This window comes from Sceloporus undulatus, chromosome 6 (genome assembly GCF_019175285.1).
Source record: "Sceloporus undulatus isolate JIND9_A2432 ecotype Alabama chromosome 6, SceUnd_v1.1, whole genome shotgun sequence".
In the NCBI taxonomy this organism is placed as follows: domain Eukaryota; kingdom Metazoa; phylum Chordata; class Lepidosauria; order Squamata; family Phrynosomatidae; genus Sceloporus; species Sceloporus undulatus.
In genome coordinates this window covers 72,176,227-72,200,354 of record NC_056527.1, presented here as the reverse complement: position 1 = coordinate 72,200,354, position 24,128 = coordinate 72,176,227, and the positions used below count along the sequence as shown (strand labels likewise).

Sequence of the window (24,128 nt, the reverse complement as noted above, 5' to 3'; positions counted from 1 at the left end):
TAAATACCTTCAAATATGGCTATCAACATAATTCGTACTTTCACATAACATATGAATACAGGCACATAGCCATGTTAGTCTGGAATATCAGTATGTAAAGGGAACTTGCAACACCTTTGAGACTAATTGTTTGAAAGAGGTTGTAGCATGAGCTTTCATAGACTTTGACCCGAAAGAGATGGGCAAAACCTGCCACCTTCAGGCTGTTCCGATGGCATGGCGCGTAGATGATGCATGCCCCCGGATCAGCCGGAAGCCACACAGAGGCCATCTAACACAGCCCCAAAATGACAGCAAAAGGAGTGGAGTAAAACTGTTCTTTGCTGGTGGTCTGTTCTGGACCATGGCAGTGGATGGCCTTGGGACCACAGCGTCCAGTTGCTGCAATCTAGCGCTGTTTGGGGTTTGATTGGGCGTGGAGTGGCTGGAGGCAGCTCCAAGCTGGTCTGTTTGACTCCTTTTTCTATTTCCTTGTGAAATATGTGCTGTTCAGACAGTGTACAATCTCAGCTTCAGCCATATGCAAGAAAGTGAGGAGGAAGTCACACAAAGGCTAAACCTGAGAAGATATAGGCATATTTTTATTTCAAAACAAGAACTAAGGGGATAAAGTATTTATCAGGAGCAATCTTAAGGAAAAGGCTGCACTACCTATATACTGTAGAGGAGGGGAGGGAAGGAAAATAGTCAGAAAAGTATTAGACATTTCATGGGTAGCTGCAAATCTTCAAGATGAATGTGTGTCTAAACCTCCAAAACAAAACCCCCATAATTGCTATGGTCAAGTCTTCTGTCAAGAACATGTAATTTTTTTAAAAAATGAATATAACAAACTATTACAACGAGGCTCACTACACTGCCATATGCAAAAGCATCTACTTTTTCTATTTCACAAGAAAGATGGCAAAAGATAAACTTTCCAACAGTCTGTAAGCACACAATTTCTTACCTCAGCCTGAATGATGAATTAGTTCTGGGATGCACACCGCCATTTTCATACAATTGGATGCGCTGTTGACCACTGGCATGTTCTTGCCAATTCATATACAAGGCATTCCTGTGAACTTGGGGATTAACATTCTGCTCATGTAGCCCTTCGATATCAGTTTCTAGTTCACTAGATCCTTCCACCATTACCTGGAGGAACTTTCGAAGCCTGACCAATACATTTAGTCTCCACTGTTGGGAAGTTACTCTACGATTAGGATTAACAGATAGCATCCAGCATATTTTCTCTCTGTTTTTCAACTGTTTTGATAGTTGCTGATGTGAAATAAGTTCTACAAAGTTATTCAGCAAGACATTACTGCGATCCATCAGGAGACTGGGGTACTCCACCAACAGAATATCTAGTACCTTCAATGAATCCTCCTGAATTCCTTCACTGATGTGAGTCATGGCACAGGAGAGGTGTGCACTCACTAAAGGGAAAAATGGCAAAATGTGCTCAGCTCTTACTTTTGGAGCCAAGAACTGAAGGAGGGAGATTGCTGCAGTTCGTACAGTAGAATCTTTGTCTGTAAAGACAGCTGCTATCTCACTCAGTATGCTTGAAAGGTGTGCATCAATTATGAATGGATATTGGGATAGCAGATCTTTAAGCCCCAAAAGTGCATTTTGCTTAACTCCAGCATTGTAGTGGTTCATTTGCGAAAGCAGATCCTGCAAAAAAAATATATTGTGTATCAGTTGCTTCTGATGTCATGTACATCACAAGCTTTCTAAGAACAATATCATTCAAAAATGTTTATATTCCTTACTTACACTAAAAAAACAAAACGATGAAAAACTACCTTCCTGCCAAACGATTTCTGATGAGCATGTTTGTAATCAAGAAGACAAAGGAAAAACTCAATAGTAAAAGCACAGGAAAAAAAATATGCCAAAATACAAATAAATAAATAAATACTCCATTTCTAAGTTAAGATGACTAGGGCTGCTACCAATTATAGTCTAGCAACATTTGGAGTTACACAATTCCCAACCCTGATCTATGTGATGACCCTGACACAGTGATTTTTTTAAAGGACACCTCCCTGAGGTGATTAGAAATTAATTAACAATTTTAATTACATTATAATATTAATGCTAATGAAAAAGGTATGGGAAATATTTGTTTTATTATATAAATTACCTAGAAATCTAAACATATCCACAGATAAAACTAAATGTTGTCTTGTGTGCTTGCTACTGAACTATAAACTTTAGAAAGATTCATATTCCATTAAAACTGATCTCACAGGTATTAAGAGAATACCAACAATTAATGTAGCATTTTCCAATACCTTTATGTTAAGCTTTCTGTTGTTTGTTGGAAGTATTCCATCTTCTCTAAGCTGTTCAGGAAGATGTATAGACCTTGTTTTGAAGTTTGTATCAGTTGCATTTTCCAGTTTAGGCTTCTTTTTTCCAACTTTTAGTTTCACTTTATGAAAATCTTCTTGGTGTTTCCTTTTCTTTGTCATTTTGATATTCTGCAAAGAAAATTAGAATGAAAATGCTTAATAAAAATAAATCACAGGCAAGAAGTTGGAGAAAACATTATCTCTGTTGTTATACTTAAAAGTCTAAATGAAATCAAGTCTTTTTTTATTCAAGGCCCCGCAGCTCAAGCAGAAGTCATTACTCCCCAACACAAACCACTTGAAAAACCACATTCCTTCACAATTCCCAAGCTGAAAGAGTCAAAATACTTTTAAAATGTTTTAATAGTAACAAACTGATTTAAGTTTTAAATTTTTTTCTTAATGGTAAACCAAAAACAACTGACAAACTAACTTTAGAGTTAGAGCCATTAAAGGCTAGTTGGTTTCATCTCCATCAGATAATTGCTTTTCCACACCAATTAAAGGAAAGAGGAGGGCCACCTAGATCACTTACCTTATTTGAAGCACAATGTGTTCCCTTCCCCAAAGCACCAGAGGACTAACATCTTTAATCTACAACTCTTACCAAAACATCCGTGGGATAGAACCAACCTGGGAAACTGATTTGAATCTTTCAATTCCCATTTCAAAATGGACTACAGTTTGGTCTTCCGCCTCTTTTAAATCCAGGTCAGCATCGATTACAGAAAACACCTTGAAAATTATACACAAGTGGTATTTGACTCCAGTGAAGCCACCCAGAATGGTTACAAATGTTTCCTCCAGATGTTGGTGTGGTTGTAATCATGAATAATGGTTTTGTAACAAGGGAGGGCTCAGCGCTAGTGAGGACCCCCCAGGGAGTGGGAGTCCAGGCTGGGGACCACTCCATGGAGCCCAACGGAGGCTTGCAGGCCCCAGAGCCACATATGGCGGCACTGAGTGCCTACCTTTTCCCAAGGCCAGGGGTGGACCTTCTCTGCTGGAAAGGGACATATCTCAGGTAAGTACTAACCTTCCATTTTCCATCACTTATTGAAAGATCACCTCCCCTGTTTCCCAGTATTTGGCCATTTTGACGCTGGCTGCTGTAATCTGAGGGTTTGACCTTGTATCTACATGTATTGATAATGAAAGCATCCCTGGATATAATTTACTTCTTGGTTGGTAATCAGTCAGATTTGTCCTCAATGACCAATTGTCAAAATGTCAGTCTAGGGACCCATTTTGGCTTCTAACTCCGGCTGTTTCTGAAGAGGTTGGGAACGGAAACCTTTAGCGCTAATGTTTCATCCTATCCTTTTAATAGTTCAGCTTATGTCAGGGCGGTGGACCCCAAACAGCGCCCTTGGAGGGATTTGGGACTCCAGCTCCCAGGGGCCCAGAGGATTCTGGGAATTGGAGTCCAAAGTCTCTTCAAGGGCACAGTTTGGGGGCCACTGAATCAAAGAGCCAGGGAAGAAGAGCGCTACCCACTGCCTCCGTGGCGCCAAGGCAGGGCATGTGCTTTGACTCCCTTCCGCAGAGAGACCTCTCTGCTCCGGCCGCCCTGCCCTCAGCCGCAGGGACAAAGCCCCCTCCCCTCCGCCCGGGTTCCTCCAGCGCTGGGAAGGTAAGGCCTGCGAGGAGAAGGGGACGGTTGGCAACCCACCGCCTTGCTCTCTTTGGGTCTGAGGGGAGGGCCTACGCCACCCAACAGCCGCCGAGGGCCCCGTCTCCTCTTCCAGCGGCACACCGCCGCTCCAGACAGGCCGAACTACGCGCTCCCTTCGGAAACGTCCAGTCTCGCGAGGACACAGGTAAAGCGGCAAGACAGGCATGGGATTGGGGCGTCTCCCGCGAGACTTTGAGATCTCGCGGGAGCATGAGGCCGGAAATCTCGCTGTGGGGCTTTCGCGAGACTGGAGAGCGGGTAGTTTTGTTGATGGCTTTCCTTCAGCTCAATGGTCCCCAGGGATTTTGGACTCCAGCTCCCAGAATCCCAGACTATTGGCCAACATGACTGAGGCTTCTGGGAGCTGAAGTCCACGATCACTTAAAGGGTTTGGGACCGCTGCGTTTGGCCTCTTCTTCTTCTTGTGGTGTGAAGGCATTGGTGCCCTTTAAGAGAGTTTGGACTTCAGATCCCAGAATCCTCAGCCATGTTGGACAATAGTCAGGGATTCTGGGAACTGGAGTCCAAAATCCCTTAAAGAGCAAAGTTTGGGGGCCACTGCCCTCAGGTGAGTTTCTGCAGTGGCTGGAAAGGAGGGGGATGCTAATAAAAAGTACAGTACAGTGGAGCCTTGTTATCTGCTGGGTTTGGTTCCAAGATCCTCCTCCTCCTCCTCCGAGGAGGAGAACAAAATCCATGGATGCTCAGGTGCCTTTAAATACAAAGACATGGCAAAACGGTGTCCCTCATGAAAATGGAAAATCAAGGCTTGATCTTTGAAATTTATACTTTATGGAACATTTTCAAACCGTGGATGATTGAATCTGTGTATAAGAAATCCATGTATAAGAAGGCCGACTAATATATTCTACCCCTGCCTGGGGTCAGGGGAAAACAAACTCAAGCTGAATCCAGAGAGAACAGAGGGACTCGGGATAGGTACCCCAGATCCAGAGGGGGAAATGTGCCATCCTGTCCTGGACGGGGTTAAGCTCCCCTTCATGGACAAAGTTTGCAGTTTGAGAGTACTCCTGGACTCATCTCTGCAGTTGTCATCTCAGGTGGATGCGATGGCCAGGAGTGCTTGGTACCAGGTTCTGGACAGAAAGGACCTTGAAACAGTAGTAGACGCACTGGTCACCTCTCGCTTGGATGTCTGTAATGCGCTCTACATGGGGCTGCCTTTGTACCAGGTTCGGAATATTTGACTTTATGTGTATTTGACAGCAGTGTGAACCGCTTTGATCGCTACGGAAAAGCAGTGTATAAATAAAGTTTTTATTATTATTATTATTATTATTACATGCACCTTTTTATTGAAGACCATTTAATTTTATTAGACTGGATTGTAAAGTACAAAACCCATATGCACTATGGATATTAATATGTCATAGGGTGGGTGCACCCTGGATCCCAGCTATAGGCAACATTGACCAGTTTTATCAGGTGGCAAAACAGGTTTCCAGGCAAGTAAAAATAAGCAGTCTGTGACGGGACGCACTGAAACAAATGACAGTACTTGCCCATAGGGAAACATTGGAGGATACTTGCCCATAGAGAAATGATACTTGCTCATAGAAAATCATGAGCGAATACCTGCTATGGGCAAGTATTCTCCAATGATTCTTTATGGGAAGCATGGTTTCTCTTTGGGCAAATACTGTCATTTATTTTAGTATGCCCCATGACTATCCACTTTCTCAAAAGATAACTCAGGTGGCTCTATTGGCAGATGTATACTTGGGATGGGTATTGCACTGCAATTCACAAATCGCAAGTAAAGAACTCGATGCTTAGAGATTCTTTAAAACCTGGAGTGCTGCTATCTAGCTTCTCAGACATCCATCATTAACTGGTTTCGATTTTTTTTTCAGGGGAAAAAGCATCAACTTCATTCTGATCAGTGGCAGCCAGAGGATGAACACACTTGTGAAGACGTGTGGGTAAAACTCCATGAGAAGGTAGAAAATGAGAGGAAGAGAGAATGCTAGTAAAATCTTCAATTTTCCCCATTGCTATTGTTTCTTACCATTATTATTATTATTATTATTATGCTAATTATTTATATCCTGCCTTCTTCCCGGTACAGGGATTCACGGCGGCTAACAAAATTTAGACTAAGCATTACACTGTCATAGAATCATAGAGTTGGAAGAGACCACTAGGGCCATCCAGTCCAACCCCCTGCCATGCAGGAAATCCAGATCAAAGCATCACTGACAGAGGGCCATCCAGCCTCCGTTTGAAGACCTCCAAGGAGGGAGCCTCCACTACACTCCAAGGGAGTTTGTTCCACTGTCGAACAGCCCTTACTGTCGGAAAGTTCCTCCTAATGTTGAGGTGGAGTCTCTTTTCCTGGAGCTTGCATCCATTGCTCCGGGTCCTAGTCTTTGGAGCAGCAGAAAACAAGCTTGCTCCCTCCTCAATATGACATCCCTTCAAGTACAGGGGTACCCCGGGTTACGAAATTAATTCGTTCCGCCGCCGCTTTCGTAACCCGGAATACTTCGTAAGCCGAAAAAGCCATAGGCGCTAATGGGGAAAAGCCGCGATTTCGTGTGAAATAGCGCCGAAAAGCACCAAAAATTTTTCGTAACCCGAAAAAACGTTCGTAAGCCGGAACAGTTTTTTTGAATGGATTTTTTTCGTAACCCGGAAATTTCGTAAGGCGGCGCATTCGTATCCCGGGGTACCAGTGTATTTAAATAGGGCCATCATATCACCTCTTAACCTTCTCTTCTCCAGGCTAAACATCCCCAGCTCCCTGAGTTGTTCCTCATAGGGCAAGGTTTCCAGACCTTTCACCATTTTAGTCGCCCTCCTTTGGACACACTCCAGTTTCTCAACATCCTTTTGAATTGTGGTGCCCAGAACTGGACACAATATTCCAGGTGGGGCCTGACCAGAGCAGAATATAGTGGCATTATTACTTCCCTTGATCTAGACACTATACTTCTATTGATGCAGCCTAAAATCGCATTGGCCTTTTTAGCTGCCACATCGCACTGTTGACTCATGTTCAGCTTGTGGTCTACTTGGACTCCTAGATCCCTTTCACATGTTGTCTCCTTAAGCCAGGCGTCTCCCATCCTATATCTGTGCATTTCATTTTTTCGCCCTAAGTGCAGTACCTTACATTTCTCCCTGTTGAAGTTCATTCTGTTAGCTGTGGCCCAGCTTTCTAGTCTATTCAGGTCATTTTTTCAATTTTGATCCTGTCTTCTGGGGTATTAGCTTTTCCTCCTAATTTGGTGTCATCTGCAAATTTGATAAATATTCCCCCAATTTTTTCCTCCAAGTCATTGATAAAGATGTTGAATAGCACTGGGCCCAGGACAGAGCCCTGTGGGACCCCACTGGTCACTTCTCTCCAGGATGAAAAGGTGCCATTGTTGAGCACCCTTTGGGTTCGGCCGGTCAACCAATTACAAATCCACTTAACAGTTGCCTTGTCCAGCCCACATTTTACAAGCTTGTTTGCGAGAATGTCATGGGGAACCCTGTCAAAGGCCTGAAATCAAGATATACTATATCCACAGCATTCCCTTCATCTACCAAGCTGGTAATTTTATCAAAGAAAGAGATCAGGTTTGTCTGGCATGACTTGTTTCTCTGAAACCCATGTTGACTTTTTGTGATTATGGCATTGCCTTCTAGATGTTCACAGACTCTCTGTTTAATGATCTGCTCCAGAATCTTTCCTAGTACTGATGTCAGACTAACTGGACGATAATTGTTGGGATCCTCTTTCTTCCCCTTTTTGAAGATAGGGACAATGTTTGCCCTCCGCCAGTCTGCTGGGACTTTTCCTGTTCTCCAGGACTTTTCAAAGATTATTGCCAATGGCTCCTATATTACATTTGCCAGTTCTTTTAATACCCTTGGATGTAGCTCATCTGGTCCTGGAGACTTAAATTCATTTAGGTTAAACAGGTATTCCTGTACTATCTCTTTACTTATTTTGTGCTGAATTCCCCCTATTATGTCCTCTGCTCCATTATCCTCAGGTTGAGCACCCTTTGCCTTTTCTGAGAAGACTGAGGCAAAGAAAGTGTTGAGTAATTCTGCCTTTTCTCTGTCTTCTGTTAGCATTTTGCCATCTTCTCCATGCAGTGGCCCTACCATTTCCTTCTTTTTCCTTTTGCTATGGGTATAAACAAAAAAGCTCTTTTCATTGTTCTTAACCTCTCTAGCAAGCCTGAACTCAATCTTTGCTTTAGCTTTTCTGACTTTACCTGTATATATGCTAGCTATTTGTTTGAATTCCTCTTTGGTGATTTCCCTGGTTTTTTCCATTTCTTATGTCCCTTTTGCTCAGTGGAAAGTTCATCCTGATTTCTTGAGACACCTCCCATTTTTCCTTCTCATTGGAATTGTTTGAAATTGTGCTTTCAATATCTCCCTTTTGGAAAGAAAAAAAACTATCTGTACTGAACTCCCTTCTCTTTAAGTATTCCTAATCATGGGATGACACCTAGTATTTCCCTACATTTACTGAAATCAGCTTTCCTAAAGTCTAGAATACATGTCTGGTTATGCTTGACTTCCCCTTTTGACTGTATAACAAATTCCAGGAGAACACAATGATGCCCACCCAAGGATCCCGCCACTTACACCCCATTAATAATAATAATAATAATAATAATAATAATACAGTAATAAGCTTTATTTGTATACCGCTTTCCCGTGGACGATCAAAGTGGTTTCCAATATCAGATTAACAATACATAACACATCATGACTCTGCTTCTCTCCCCTCAAGATGGTGGTCAGGAGGAGGGCTCTTCTTCTTGGCAGGCAGAGGCCTGTTGTTTCTTGCTTGCTTCTCTCCCCTCAAGATGGTGGTCAGGAGGAGGGCTTTTCTTTATGGCTCTCCTGTTGGTTAGGATCAGATCTCCTTGTTGCCTCTTCCACTTTTTGGACTCTGAAATCGTCTGCCAGACAAGTGAGGAATGTGCAGGATCTTACCTTTTTTGCTGGGGTTGGTTTACAGCAAATATGAGCATTGCTGAAACCAGTCATCACTAATAAATCTCTCCTTTATGAGTGTGTGGCCATCTGTTCTAGAAAGGCATAATCCAATTTCTCAGTCTCAATTGGGAGTCTGTAGTAGACTCCCACAATAACATCCCTATTGTTTCCCTTCCCTTTAACTTTTATCCAGATGCTCTCCAACTGGCTTCCAGGATTAAAGTCCTGGATCCCTTCACAGGCGTAAATATCACTGACATATAATGCTACTACTACTCCTTTCCTGTTTGGCCTATTTCTCTTTAAAAAGTTATACCCATCTATTATTATATTCCAATCATGACATTCATTCCACCAGGTTTCATGATGTCTAGTATATTGTATTTGCTTTGCTGTGCTAGTTTAAGTTCATCTTGTTTATTTCCCATGCACTTTGCATTAGTGTAGAGACTTCTAAGACATCCCCCCATTTCTGCCTATGTAAAGTTCTTATCCCTCTCACTGTTAGGTCCCTGCACTATTTGCCTTGTTCTTTCTATAATGTTTGGCTATTATCTTCAGCCCTTGATGAACTCCTCCATAATACTCTCCCAACACATAACTCAGTTTATAGCCCTCCTGATCAATTTTTTTGAGACTGTTGGCAAAAAATGTTTCTGCCAACTGGTGTGAAGTACAACCCATCACTTGCCAGAAGTTTCCCCTCCTGAAACTGCAGGCCATGGTTCAAGAATCCAACGTTATTGGTGGCACCATCTACAGAGCCAGTTGTTCACCCTTTGGGCCGATTAACCAGTTACAATACATGTAACAGTTGCCTTCTCTAACCCACATTTTACAAGCTTGTTTGCAAGAATGTGATGCGGAACCTTGTCAAAGGCCTTACTGAAATTGGGATATGCTATATCTACAGCATTCCCTTTGTCTACCAAACTGGTAATATTTATCAAAAAAGGATTTGTCTGGCATGACTTGTTTCTCAGAAACCCATGTTGACTTTTTAAGATAATGGCATTGCTTTCTAAATGATCACAGACTCTCTGTTTAATGATCTGCTCTAGAATCTTTTCTGGTAATGATGTCAGACTAACTAGACTAAAATTGTTGGGGTGCTCTTTTTTCCTTTTGAAAATCTCTTCCGGCAGGCCTTTCCAGAATAAACTACTCGGCAATGTGGTGATCCCCCCCCCCACATATATCTTATGACTCTGCCACTTTTATTGGTTTTAATTGTTATGTAATTTTAAATTCTATACTATTTGTCTTTTAAGGGGGATATTTTGTATATATGGATGTATTTTAACTCTTGTAAGCTGCTTTGATTGTTTCTAACAAAAAGTGGGATAGAAATAAAAGTTTTATTTATTTATTTATAAAATGGGGACAATGTTTTCCCTCCTCCATTCTGTTGGGACTTTTCCTGTTCTCCAGGAGTTCTCAAAGATTATTGCCAATGGCTCTGAGATTACATTTGCCAGTTCTTTTAATACCCTCAGATGTAGTTCATGTGGTCCTAGACCAGCACTCTTTTCCTTTTCTGAGACGACTGGGGCAAAGAAGGTGTTGAGTAATTCTGCCTTTTCTCTGTCCTGTTAGCATTTCAGCAACTTCTCTGCGCAGTGCCCCTACCATTTCCTTTTTCTTCCTTTTGCTGTGGACATACCCCCAAAAGCCCTTTTTACTGTTCTTAACCTCTCTAGCAAGCCTGAGCTCATTCTGTGCTTTTGGTTTTCTGACATATGCTAGCTATTTGCTTGAATTCCTCCTTAGTTATTTTCCCCCTTTTCCATTTCTTATATGTTCCCCATTTGAAACTTAGCTCAGTTGAAAGTTGCTTAGTCATCCATCCTGATTTCTTGAGACACCTCCCATTTTTCCTTCTCATTGGAATAGTTGGAAATTGTGCCTTCAGTATCTCCCTTTTGAGAAACTCCCATCCATCCTGAACTTCCTTCTCTTTTACTATTACTGACCCCAGTATTTTCCTAGGTTTATTGAAATCAGCTCTCCTAAAGTCTAGAATGCCTGTCTGACTATGCCTAGTTTCTGCTTCCACTGTATAACAAATTCCAGGAGTACATGATCACTTCCACCTAAGCATCCCACCACTTGCACCCCATTAACTAGGTCATCCCTGTTGGCTATGATCAGATCTAAAATGGCTGATCCCCTTGTTGCCTCTTCCATCTTTTGGACAATGAAATTGTCTTCCAGGTAAGTAAGGAAGCTTAGTTTTGTATTACAATCAATAAATCAATGAGTGATTTGGAGGGTCGTAGCATTTGCGGCTAAGACTGCCAGACATAGACAAAGGTTTCTGGAGACCATCTTGGTTAACTGTTATAGGCTGCATTCACATTGCAGAAATAATGCAGTTTGGCATTCCTTTAACTGCCATGGCTGAATGCTGTGGAACTCCAAAACTACAAATCCTAGAATTCCACAATATTGAGCCATAGCAGTTAAAGCAGAGTCAAAGTGCATTATTTCTATAGTGCAGATTAGACCATAGAAACCTGAAGATATGAGCGCACAAAATGCTCATGTTATGACAACAAAGGTTAACTATTACTATTTCTTTCTTACTACAATGTGACCTCTTTTAATACACATTTATTTTAAGCTTAGGCATATATTTTATATAATTTTAATTATGATCTTACAATTGTATGAAAATGTGGACGGTTTCTATGCAATGGTCTTTGGACTAACCAATAAATGATTCTTACACATTCTTATTGTTCTTTTAATTTCTTATTGAGTGTATGTGGTTATGCTGTGTGAGCACTGAATGACAAACAACATGAAATGCAAAGTTGTATTCATTAAAATATTTATACACCTTTTTTGGTGCACCTTAATACAATCTTAAATGTTAGTAACAAAAAATAATCAAAACCAAAAAGATAAAACAGAGAACTGATAACTATTTCAACAGCATCTATCTTCAGCTCAAATAAAGGTCACAATATAAATGAGAGCAACATCCAGAGGCAAAATGATCATATTATTTTAAATGATGAACAGAAATAATAAGCAGATGACAAAAAATACTCAGCCATTAAGTTTTACAACACAGATGAATTGCACTATTATCTCCACAATCTGTACAAAATTACAGCATCACTAATAACTAACCATTTTTCTTCAATTTGTGCTGGTGGTCTTCTTAGATATAAGGATCCCATTTTCAGTCAGGATCTTTATCACATTTTCAACATCCATTCCTTGATATAAGAGAAAATAGGGAGAGCCAAGTTATTAAACAAATGTACAAATTCCAACTTATATGCAGGTTATTCCAACACTATCATAAGTATTGTCAATTAAAGAAAGTTTGAGGAAAGCATGGCTTGAGAAATGTATGTAAAGGTATGAGAGGAATGACTTGTATACCACTTCACAGTTATGATAAGATGGCTTTGATATAAAACTTGTCACCCAGAACTTGTTCATTTTTACCAGTAATTTCTTCTGGCTAAACAAGAAACATCTGCTTTTTAAACATTAAATATTTTGGAGCTATTGTAAAGTAGACAAATTTTTAGGATCCAGGCAGATACACTTACCGCGAACTGCTGAGGATGGATGAGGGATAGTGTACTCATCTGCAATCAACACTGGTTAATAGCTATGCCAACATTCAATTTACCCGTTCTTACAAGCTATTCCAAAGCCTTTAGTAACAGAACTCTTTACTGTTGCATACTATTCTGAAATGGTGACACCAATTATCTTTATTCATGGTTAAAATAGGGGAGGACTCAGGGAGAAACAACTGCACGTTCATTTTCTATGCCTTTAACCGTGACTACGAAAGATGTTTTATGACTCACCACTAGTAGGTACTAGAAATTTAATCCAGGTTTGCCTCCATCTACTGAATTTTGATGGCTAGCTTTATACTGAATTTCATTTTAGTACCTAAAAAGCATGACAGTGAGGACACACATACACATGAAATACTACAGAAAAACAAATTACCACTGAATGATGGGTTTGATGAGGCTATTTTGTGCAAGGTGGCAGCAACTTCATCAGCTTCCATATTTTTTATACTGCTGAAAAAATTTGCAATAATACGACTCTCTGATACTGATGGTCCAGGAAGAGAGCCAGTGGATGCCTCTGACAGATTTGGAAATGAAGAATTTTTGTCTGATTCAAAATTTGGTAAACATTCTTGAGAAGAAGGGGTATCTTGCATTTCATCAGGAGAAGCATGTTCATTGGGTACTTCTACAAATGTGGACACAAAAGTCCCACGTTTACAATGCATAGCTTTGTCATTTACACATAGCAGTGATGCTTTTCGCTTATTTGGTGGATTCACATTCAACACTGTTCCCATATCTTCATATGAGTATTGAGCAGGAGATTGCTTTTCAGAAAAACCTTTAGGAAAAAGACAGCATGATAATTTTATTAAGAACAGAAGGAAAAGCATACTTGAAAAGTTACATGTCTCAATTAAATTCAATTTTCAAAGATGCCCTTCATTAATTTAAGCACTTCTTTCTATGTAAGGGGGGAAATTTAGACACGCAGCAGACCATGTCCCCCTCAAAGTGATTTACTAATTCAAAGTACATGTGTTTAATGTCAAATGTTGGAGGCACCAAGCACAGTGCAGTGGATCTAACATCATAAATTAAAGTCCAAAACTGGAATTCCAAGTGCTTGCAAAAATTAAAACGAATACATAAATACAAAAAGAAACATATAAAAATATACAAAATTTTAATTTACTGTACCAGTCAAATAATTTAAAACAAAAGATAATGCTTTCTGATTAGTCTTTCAACTGGAGACTAAACGACCAGCTGCTACGAGGTGCAAACGTATTTGAAAAAGCTAAAAAGACATTGAAGAATTTTAATAAAGATAATCTTTGTTGATTGCAGTCTCCATTCCGTTTAATGACTGAACCAAAGTATGAAAAATCACCAACTATTTCAGTGTCTTTATGGTCTACTTATGTAAATCAGTTGTGGCCATTATTTTTATTTTCTTAAATTTTCTTCCTTGATTTTCAATGGTCACGCCAAGTCTTCAGTACTTTGATCTAGTCGTATGGTGTAATCTGCATATCTTAAATTGTTCATGTTTCTTTCTCCAAGTCTAATCCTGCTTTATATGTTCAGCATACAATTTGAACAGACTTACAGCGTGTAATGTGTAAACTTACAGCGCTTTATAAATAAAGGTTAATAATAATAATAATAATAACAGACAGGGTGATAAAATGCAACCTTACCTGATCCCCTTACTAATTGGAAAACATTCTATTTCTCCATATTCTATCCTGACCTCTTCTCTTGAGGACAGGTTATGCATCAGGACATCAAAATGTTGGGGCACACCCATTTCTTTAAGAGCAAGCTACAGTTTTGCATGATCTATACAAGCAAAAGGTTTGCTATAAACTATAAAGAGAGCCAGTGTGGTGCAGTGGTTTGAGTTGAGCTACAACTCAGGACATCAGAGTTTGGTTCCCTATTTGCGCATGGAAACCCACTGGGTGACCTTGGGCAAGTCACACTCTCTCAGGCTCAGAGGGAAGCAAAGGCAACCCCCCCCTCAAAAAATCTTTTGAAGAAAACCTCTGATATAGCTTTGGGGTTGCCATGAGTCAGAAACAACTTGAAAGTATGTAACATAAAGCACATGCTGATTTTGTCCTGAAATTCTTTGTTGCTTGCCATTATCCAGTGTGTATTGATCAAGACAGGGACGTAGCTAGGATTTTGGGAAGGGGGGGTCCAGACTAAGTGCCACCATTATAATGGGGCTTGAGTGCGGCGGCGCAGCAGCAAACACCATTCATTTTTCTAATGGAAGGGGGGGTCCGGACCCCAAGAACCCCCCACTTGGCTACGTCCCTGATCAAGAGGACCTGTGCCTTGTCTACATGAAGCTTTTATTTGTTCGCCTTTGCTGAGTCCATTAATAACACCAGACCTAAGTTTAGTACTAAAACAAGTTCCTCAGATTTAGATGGAGAAGAGTTGGGTATCATCAGCATATTGATAATACCAAATCTCAAACCTTCAGATAAAATCTCCCAGCTGTTGTATGTAAAATATTCCCCCAGGAAGAACTGAAGCCATTATAAAACAAGCCCTCCAAGCCCCATCCCAGTGTGGCAGTACAAAGGGGTACCATGGCTTAATTGTTGAAAGTTATCAGTAGTGCCAAAGTCCCCACTATCCTGTTCCTGGAATAGGTAATCTAGCAGATTACCATAAGCATTTACAGTCTGCCCTCTCTATACGCGAGGAATCCATTCTGGACTCCCCCGCGTATGGGAAAAATTGCGTATGCTCAAGCCCCATAGGAAAGAATTAGGCGCATGCACGCAGTGACGCACGGGGCACATGACGTGGGTACGCGCCTCATTACTTTTAATGGAGCTTGCCTTCCGCGTAAGCCCAAAGCCGTGGAAGGCAAGTTTGCCTATGAGGAGGGCTGACTGTTCAATGCCAGAATGAAATGGATCTGGATAATCTACCTTCTTTCTAAACCCCTGGAGCCAAGAGTCCATAGCACATTCTAGGGTTTGGCCAGAAACTGAAAAATGGAATCGGGCCATAATTATCAAGAGTGAAAGAGTTTTTTTTTTTTTTTTGGGGGGGGGGAGTTGATTAAAAACAATTCTCTAACATTTGCCTCTCAGGCATAATGGACTATTTTCTTCTTGTAGAAGGCAGTTATTACTCCATTTATGCCCAAAACACATGGGTAAAATGACATGGCTTCAGGTCGCATTGGGACCACAGCATTTACATGCCCCATGCCCCAAGCGCAGCCCGAAGCCATCCCGGAGCCAAAGAACCGGACCAAAAAGGAACGGATATAATCCGTTCTTTGCAGTGACTAAGACGCGGTACAGACCGCCCAAATGTGCCATGCTGGCACTGATTTAAGGGTTAGGGACTGTGTGGCAACTGCACGGTCCCTAATCCTAGCACAGCATGGCGGCATAACAATGGCAGTGTCCCGTGTACATGGGCATTGGCGCACTTGTGACGTCCACCCTGCAGTGCAAGAAGAACCCGTTTTTCCAGGTTCTTTTTCCTCTGGAGGGAAGCCACGCAATTTGGCAGCTGCGGCTTCCCTCCGGAGGGAATTAGTCCGCCAGCAGCAGCAGCCTGGATAGGGTCTGGGCCCAAGTAGTCACTGCAGTTCCAGTTGGCTCATCTGCTTCGGGCCCTAGTCAGGCAATTCCTACCTCCCTCCTGTTGCTCTTAAAGCTAGTAAAAACACACATCCAGCATACACACCCCAAGGATCCTGTCCACATCCTTGGAATGCATAAACAGATAGGTATCTATTAATAACTGGGTAAGCAATTTGTAAAGCAACTTTACAACCATCAGACAATACCATCTAATTCCAAGTGATTTTAACTGCAAAGTACTGGATAAACTATTCACAGCAGGTTGTTGCTGAAAACACACACACTATTTCAAAGGGCGCACATTGTGTAGATCATCTAGCTCAAGAGACTGAAATAATTTAGCCCTCCAGGAGTTCTTGTACTGAAAGTTCCAGCAGCCCTAGGCACCACAATCAATGCTAAGGAACAACACGACTTGCAGGCCAATATAATCTGGTGAACTACATAATTCCCATCTCTGATCTAAACAAACTGTAAAATCAGGGCAGTGGAGATAACCCTTAATGAGGGTTGAAATTTTCCACTTTTTTAAAAACAGAGACAACGGAGGTTTTTAAAACTCTTGTTTCTGTCTTTGTGCTAGGCCACTATTGCTGTCAGTATTTTGACTTTTTCAAAATTTGATACTAATATCTTCCTTCAGATTTAATTGGAGATTAAATATCTGGTTGTTGTTTTTTTTACATCAAATTACATTTACTGTCTGTTTTTTTATGGACAGGCCAAAATAAAGCTGCTTCATGTCACTTTGGAGATATGCTTTTTAAATGGCACATGAATCTTAAGAGGCCAGAAGCTGCGCCAAAGCCGCGCTCCCGTCCTTAGTGGCCATATATTGGGGGAGGTGAAAAAAAACTGGACCATGATTTTGGAGACTGGGGATCAAATTGCAGCTCAGCCGTGTAAATCCACTGGGTGACCTTGTGCAAGTCACACTCTCTCACCCTAAGAGAGAGGCAATGGTAACTCCGTCTTTAAAAACTTGCGAAGAAAATCCTATGATAGGTTCATCTTAGGGTTACCACAAGTCAGAAATGACTTGGAAAGTACACACCGACAGCATTCACCATTAATTAAATGTGTCAAGCCTGTATCAAAAACAATAACCTCTTAGCCCTTTGTCATTGGACTTTGTCTGCCAGACACTGGATGATGTTTCACAGCACAAGCCGCTATCATCTCAAATCCTCAGCTGCTACCTTGCTCTTACCAATGTCAGGTTCATCTCTTCTCCCAGAAGTCATCCTTGACTGTTCTGATGGATCAACATTTTCTTCTGGGTTTGATTCAAAAGAGTTCTACAAGTATACAAAATGCAAGTTATTTTAGCAAATACTTAGAATGCAATAAACTATGTATTTCAAGTGTGATAGTGTATAATATAAGGTGTTGTTGCTGTTGTTGTTTTAAAAACCAAACCTCTAGCACCAAAACCTCTTTCCAAAAGGGTTCAACCCAATTTAAGAAAAATGAAAGACCATAACTGTAGCTTATTAATATCACAAAAGGAAAAAGATCTAAGCAACTGGAAAAGATATCCACTATCTTGGCTGGGAAGAACAGAAGGTATAAATATGGTGGTTCTCCCAAGAGTAATTTTTCTGCACATGACATTACCTTTTGCAATTCAGAATAAGTTGAAGAGGAGCAATTCAAAATAGCCAGCTGAAAAACTGGCAGCAGAAAATTATCAAATTTATACGGGATAATAAGATTCATAAAACATCTGATGAAACCCTTTATCAGAAAACAAAAGGAAGTTGGGGGGTTCCATGCAAACCTAATTATTATAAAATAATAAAAATAGCTCAAATTAAAGAATAGAAATTTGGAATAATGGAACAACATATACAGTTGGTCCTCTGTATCCACTGAGTTTTTATCCATGGATTCTACCATCCACAGCTTGAAAATATTTTTAATAAGTATAAATTCCAAAAAACAAACCTTGATCTTGCCATTTTATATAAGGCATATATTTTATATATTTTACTATGCCATTGTATTTAATGGGGCTTGAGCATCCACAGATGCTGATATCCACAGGAGGTCCTGGAACCAAACTCCAGCAGATACCAAGGACCCACTGTATATAATAAATATCTATGGGAGTGATGGCAAACCTTTTAGGGACCAAGTGCCCAAACTCAAAGGCGTTCTGGTACTGGGTAATACCTGGTGCAGGGGGGTAGAATTTCCGGAGGGGGGAAGCGGGACTTCCAGGGGGTGGGAGACAGCTAAAAGCCTCAGAGGGCAGGGGGCTAAGAAGAGAAACAGGTGCATATCTGTTCCTCCTCTTCTCCATTACCCTCTTGGGCCTTTAGCTGCCTCTTCAGAGTTTCTCTCCCCCTCCCTACTCTGCCATGCCTTTACCTGTCCCTTCCCACTCTCCTGTTCTCTATGAGCCCTCCAAAACGGGTTTGCGTGCCAGAGAGGGCACACGTGCCATAGGTTTGCCACCACAGATCTATGGGAATTGATTTAGTACAAATCAAAAATGTATTATGCCCAATCCATATATAATCTACAAAATCTTTGGAGAATGTTTGTTCCAATCTTAGCCTCTGGTTTTTCTTCCTTGATACCTTTTGCTACTTATGAGTTTGCAAATGAAGACTTGAGTAGAACTATTAATATCTTGTTGTTGGAGAAGATGCTACATGCAGACACCTGGATTAATGAAAACCATATACTTTCATCTGATGAAATATTAATACAGTGGTACCCCGGGTTACGAAATTAATTCGTTCCGCCGCCGCTTTCGTAACCCGGAATACTTCGTAAGGCGAAAAAGCCATAGGCGCTAATGGGGAAAAGCCGCGATTTCGTGTGAAATAGCGCCGAAAAGCACCAAAAAATTTTTCGTAACCCGAAAAAACCTTCGTAACCCGGAACAGTTATTTCCTATGGGATTTTTTCGTATCCCGGAAATTTCGTAACGTGGGTATTTCGTATCCCGGGGTACCACTGTATCAGAAAATGCACAAAGGACATAAACTAGAAGACCCTGGGATTTGTTTTCAGTGCCAGAAGGAATTCATGCAATATTTCTGCACAAGTATTTGTCCCTGGTTACCCCAAGCTTTCTTCATTTCAGTTATATAATTAAAGACAAGTTTAGAGAATCATATTGTAATGATACTGTTAAAATACTGGGACTAAGAAATCTTTACACTAGTAAATCCAGGTACACCTTCTGTGCACCCCTGCTTTAACAATTGAAGTTTTAAACATTTTAAGCCAGTAAGAAACCCAGTTTCTCAACCAGGGTTCTCTGGGACCCTGGGGTTCAGGAGAACTAGGGGTTCCACAAGAGGGGATAATTTTTAAACAATAAACATTTTAAAAATATACACATAATATTTTTAATGCAGGTGGTTCCCCAAAACCTGAACATTATTACGTATTTCAAGGATAAAAAAACTCAGAAAGGATGACTAGCCAATAGTACTGAACAAGACCACAATACAAAACAGGATAATTTTATTAAAAGTTTATGAAAAAACATTTTCTTCCATCTTGCACACAAACTGCTAACTGAACATTTTAGGTGTTATCTAATCTTTCCACAAAGAAATATAAAGAGAAAATTACTTTTCTTTCTGAAACCTTCTCACGATACACCACCAATGCATTAGTAAGTTTCTGGGTAACTTTCAGGATAAATGAAGCATCTTCTTCATCCACTATTTCAAAGGTTTGCTGGAAAGAGATAATACACAATTTAGAAATACAACTACGTACAGGCACATGTGTTAAATGACAAGCTGTTATTGCCAGTTATTGTAGTTAATCTTTTCTGCAGTCCCAATGTAAAGCATGCAAAAAACATAATTTAAAGTTAATGAGAGGAAACAGGCTTGAATGTAAATGACAATGTAAATGTCATTAAATGGGTTTCATAACTCAAGATACTAATTTTCTAAAACAGGGAAGCCCAAAACATAGCCCCCCCTGCTTTTTTTGTGGCCACCAGCCCCCTCTATATTTTTGTCAAAAAGGGGGGGGATGACCAGCTATAAGGAGGGCAGATTATATACTAAAATAGCATAGGAACATCATTTAATACTTACTAAGTAATTTAATAGTTCTTCATTGTTAGAGAATTCTTCTGAATCTGAATCACTTAACGTTACATTTTCTAGCTGCACTGTATTCTGTAAAACATAAATGATACCAACTTTAAAATTGGTGGTTTAAGTTATGAAAAAAATTGTTTCATATCTAGAAAAGATTTTGGGGACCACTAAAATATGAGAAAATTTTGCATTTGTTACCATAGTTCCTAAAAGTATTTTATTTTCATTCCATATAAATAGAACATATAATAGTACATGCTGAACTACAATTGGGCACCTCACATTCGCAGGGGTTTGAAAACTCCCTGCCAAAGTGGAAAAAATACACATATAAATATAAATTAAAATTGCAATTTTTTTTTACCTGAGAGAACACTTTTCTAGGAATCTCTAGGTCCTCCAGAAAGCTGACCAGAGATTCACACCAGAGGACCTAGAGATTCTTAGAGAGAACACATTAATCGTACCCATGAATCATCAAATCCACAAAAGGGAAAACAGTGAATGTGGGGGGGGGGATGACTGTATACAAGTAGCAACTATTTTAACCACAGTCGGCACTCCACTTTGGAGAGTTTAACATTCACAGATTTTATTATGAGTTTGTCCGTGGCACAGCTGGGAAAGGTGTGCGCATAATGCTCCTCTCTCCCAGGCTTTTCTGCTTGGCAAAAAGCCCAGTAGGGAGGGAAGAGCATGCTTTGGCTGGCTTCCCTCAGTTGGACAAAGCACTGGGTAAGGCTGGAGGTGCAGGAGTGTGCATGCATTCCCCTCCCACCATTCCCCAATATTTGTGGGTTTTCCACTTTCTCAAGGGTCTTGTGCCCCTAACCCCTATGAACATGGAGGGCAAAGTGTAATGAGAAACTAAAAGCAGAAGAGAGAGAATGTGATGTAGTAGGAGAGAGGCAGTATGGTATAGCATCTTGAGTATAGAACTAGGAATCTGGGAGACCAAAGCCCTGCTTAGCCAGGGAAAATCACACACTCTCCTTGGAAGGCAATGTTATATCCTCTGAATAAATCTTGCCAAGAAAATATAGCAATAAGCTGCAATCAACGTGAAAGCATATAACAGACACATATGGAAGACTGCCACAGCTGAAAACTTCCATTAAAAGAATTACCTTATCCTGCTGCTCTACATCTTCTGAATTGCTGCCATCATCACACCTTGTGAAATACAATTTTTTAAAAAAATCTATGAACTAGCATCCAACTGTCTCAGAAAAATAATAAAACCAAAGAGGCTACAAAATTTAAACATGCTACATATTATATCCACAATATCAGATTTATAGTTTCCAAATTACTTGAATGACTCTACCTATTTTGCTTGACTGATTCCTATGCCTGGGGTTCCCTCCCAGAACTTCTGTAGGCAAATTTCTCCTTTCATATCTTCCCAGAACCTATCTACTACTAAGGCTAGACAAGGGTCATGTGACCCTACATACTTTTGCCATTTTTAATGATTCTTGAGTAAAATACAAAATTCTGTTGAAGAAAAAACTGCTTGCCTTTTTGCTTCCATACAAAGTTTAAAAATCTCATAGGTGATTTTTTTCAGTGGGTATTTTTCATGAAGCACCCCTTCTTTGCATACCTATACATCACTCAAGTAATTAAGTATAAGCCAGATAATTCAAAACAGAAAAGCACACACAAACACATACACACAAACTTTACAAAATGGGTGTGGAAAGTGTAGCCGGTAGCCCTCTCCTCCCACCCCCTGAAATTTATTGGCCCCAAATTCCCCCTATAGGATGGGGGGGCATGTTTGCTATTTCTATGCCCCCTTGGGCCATTTTAAGCCCAGGAAAGGTCTTTTCCAACAGGAAGTGATCTAGAGGTCGGTCACGAGGTTACCTCCTGTTGGAAAAAAGCCCTCTCTTGACCCTAAAATGGTCCAGAGAGGGCCAAAAATGTCCCAAAATAGCCCCCTCTACCCCAGGAGCTGATGGAGAGTATTGGATAGTGAAGGCAGTGAAGAAATGAGTCTTTGCTGCCTGTATTATGTTGTCACAATCTCATCTAATGCAGTTCTTTTGCATAGGAAATGGACTACTATATTCTATAGTCCTCTAAAATTCATTGTGGAAAGTATGCCAAATATTTTGCATAGATAATGACTTGATTTTGATTCAAGCTCCGAAATGAAGCCAAAGTCTGGGGGGAAAAACGAGATACAGATTTGTCCGATTTTGACAGATGAGTTTCAATTTGTTCAAGATGACAATATGGACAGGCTTCTAGGAGAAGTCAGGCCAACTACATATCTGTCACACTCATGTACATCCTGGCTAATCACCAGCTGCCACAGGAGGGCTGTCCAATTTGGTGGTGGGCACTGTGAATGTTTCTTTGAAAGAAGGCTATGTTCCAGTCCCTATTTTTAAAAATGAATTGTAAGTCTTTGTATAAGAGACATTCACTTGACCCGAACACCCTAGATAATTATCAGCCAGTTTATAATTCCCCCTTTTAAAATAAGTTGTCAGAACCAGTCATTTGGGTTCAGTTATAATAGTAATTCATGTATATGTATTCCCTCATATAACTGTATATATTCCTGTTCTGTCTAAAGGTATTACAGTGGGAGGGGGTAGGGTAGAGAGTAGAAAAGTTTAGTAGATGATAGCTTGCTGAAGAGGCCTAGCTGGGCAGTTTGGAATGTTACTGATAAGGCCCTATGAAGCATCTGGCATCCAAGGTTGATGGCTTGAGAAAGTCTTGGTTGCCATGGCAAGGTGTGTGTGGTGTGGGAATAGAACTGGGCTGGAGAAAGGAGGGGCTGGAAGAAGGTTAAAAGTGGTACTTTTTCCCTGTGGATCTCAGATTCTGCAAAAACGTGTCAATGGATTACTTCTGCCTTATTTCTACAATAAACTTTATTTCTTTGAATAAGTTTCCTTGTGGATTACTGGTCTGAGGATCCCAATTCCAAACTTTCTTTGATGAAACAGACTGCATGGATCCAGTCCTACCTGGCTTTAGGCCTGGTTATAAGACAAAAACAGTCTTGGCCACCTTGGTGGATGATCTATGCCAAGAAGTGAACAGGGGGAGTATGTGCCTGTTGGTTCTGTTGGACATTTCCGTGGCATTCTGTACCATCAGTCATCATGCATCTCTGGGCTGCTTGGCTGATATGTGACTTGGAGGCACTGTTCTGCAGTGGATCTGTTTCTTTTGAGCTGAATACTCACAGAAAGGGAACTGTTGTTCAATATTCCATAAGGTTCCACAGGATTCAATAATATCCCCCATGCTTTTTAATGTCTACATGAAGTTGCTGGGGGAGGTCACCCAGGTTTTTGGACTGAGTGCCATCAAGATGCTAATGATAGGCAGCACTATTTTCCTTTTACAGAGAACACCAAGGAGCCTGTGGAAGCAGTAGATCATTATCTGGATACAGTAAAAAATTTGCTGTGGGTGAACGAGTTTAAGGCTCAATCCAGATAAAACAAAACTTCTGGTAAGTAGGAAAGCTAACCTAGATATGTGATTACACATCTTTCTGGATGGGGCTTCATTCCTTCTAAAAGATCAAGATTATAGTTTAGGGGTGTTCTTGGACCCAACAAAGATCTTAGAAGTCCAGGTAGCTGCAGTGCCAGGAATGCGTTTGCCCAGCTTGAGTTGACGCAACAGCTGCACCCTTCCTAAGGAGGCAGATCTGGCCACAGCTTTAATTTACTTCCTGATTATAGTAACACATGCTATGGAAGACTGTAACTGAAAAGTATTTGAAAGTTACAGCTAGTGCAAGATTCAGTATCCAGATTGTTACTAGGTATGTGTTCTATAAACCATCTAAAAGTGACATTAAAAGAACTGCACTGGCTTCCAATTTGCTTCTGATCTTAATT

The 24,128-nt window shown here is 40.6% G+C and overlaps 2 protein-coding genes across 3 annotated transcripts in view; both read right to left on the bottom strand.

The window, feature by feature from the left end:
• The window catches only part of TEX10 (testis expressed 10), a 70,406-nt gene extending 66,201 nt beyond the window's left edge, over positions 1-4,205 (bottom strand). Inside the window, exons 1-3 of one of the 2 annotated variants that reach the window (XM_042473272.1) lie at positions 4,063-4,205; positions 2,286-2,474; positions 950-1,662 (exon numbers count right to left, since the gene is read on the bottom strand). In XM_042473272.1, coding sequence (XP_042329206.1) covers positions 950-1,662; positions 2,286-2,465 — 893 coding nt within the window. In that variant the 5' untranslated portion in view covers positions 2,466-2,474; positions 4,063-4,205. Of the gene's footprint in view, positions 1-949; positions 1,663-2,285; positions 2,475-4,017 lie in introns of both variants that reach the window. The other variant, XM_042473269.1, reaches the window with a different exon arrangement.
• A 7,602-nt stretch (positions 4,206-11,807) lies between these two features.
• The window catches only part of LOC121933114, a 43,232-nt gene continuing 30,911 nt past the window's right edge, over positions 11,808-24,128 (bottom strand). Inside the window, exons 12-17 of the mRNA XM_042472418.1 lie at positions 21,378-21,423; positions 20,245-20,328; positions 19,766-19,873; positions 17,382-17,469; positions 12,976-13,386; positions 11,808-12,218 (exon numbers count right to left, since the gene is read on the bottom strand). Of these exons, the coding sequence (XP_042328352.1) occupies positions 12,139-12,218; positions 12,976-13,386; positions 17,382-17,469; positions 19,766-19,873; positions 20,245-20,328; positions 21,378-21,423 (817 nt within the window). The 3' untranslated portion in view covers positions 11,808-12,138. The remainder of the gene's footprint in view (positions 12,219-12,975; positions 13,387-17,381; positions 17,470-19,765; positions 19,874-20,244; positions 20,329-21,377; positions 21,424-24,128) is intronic.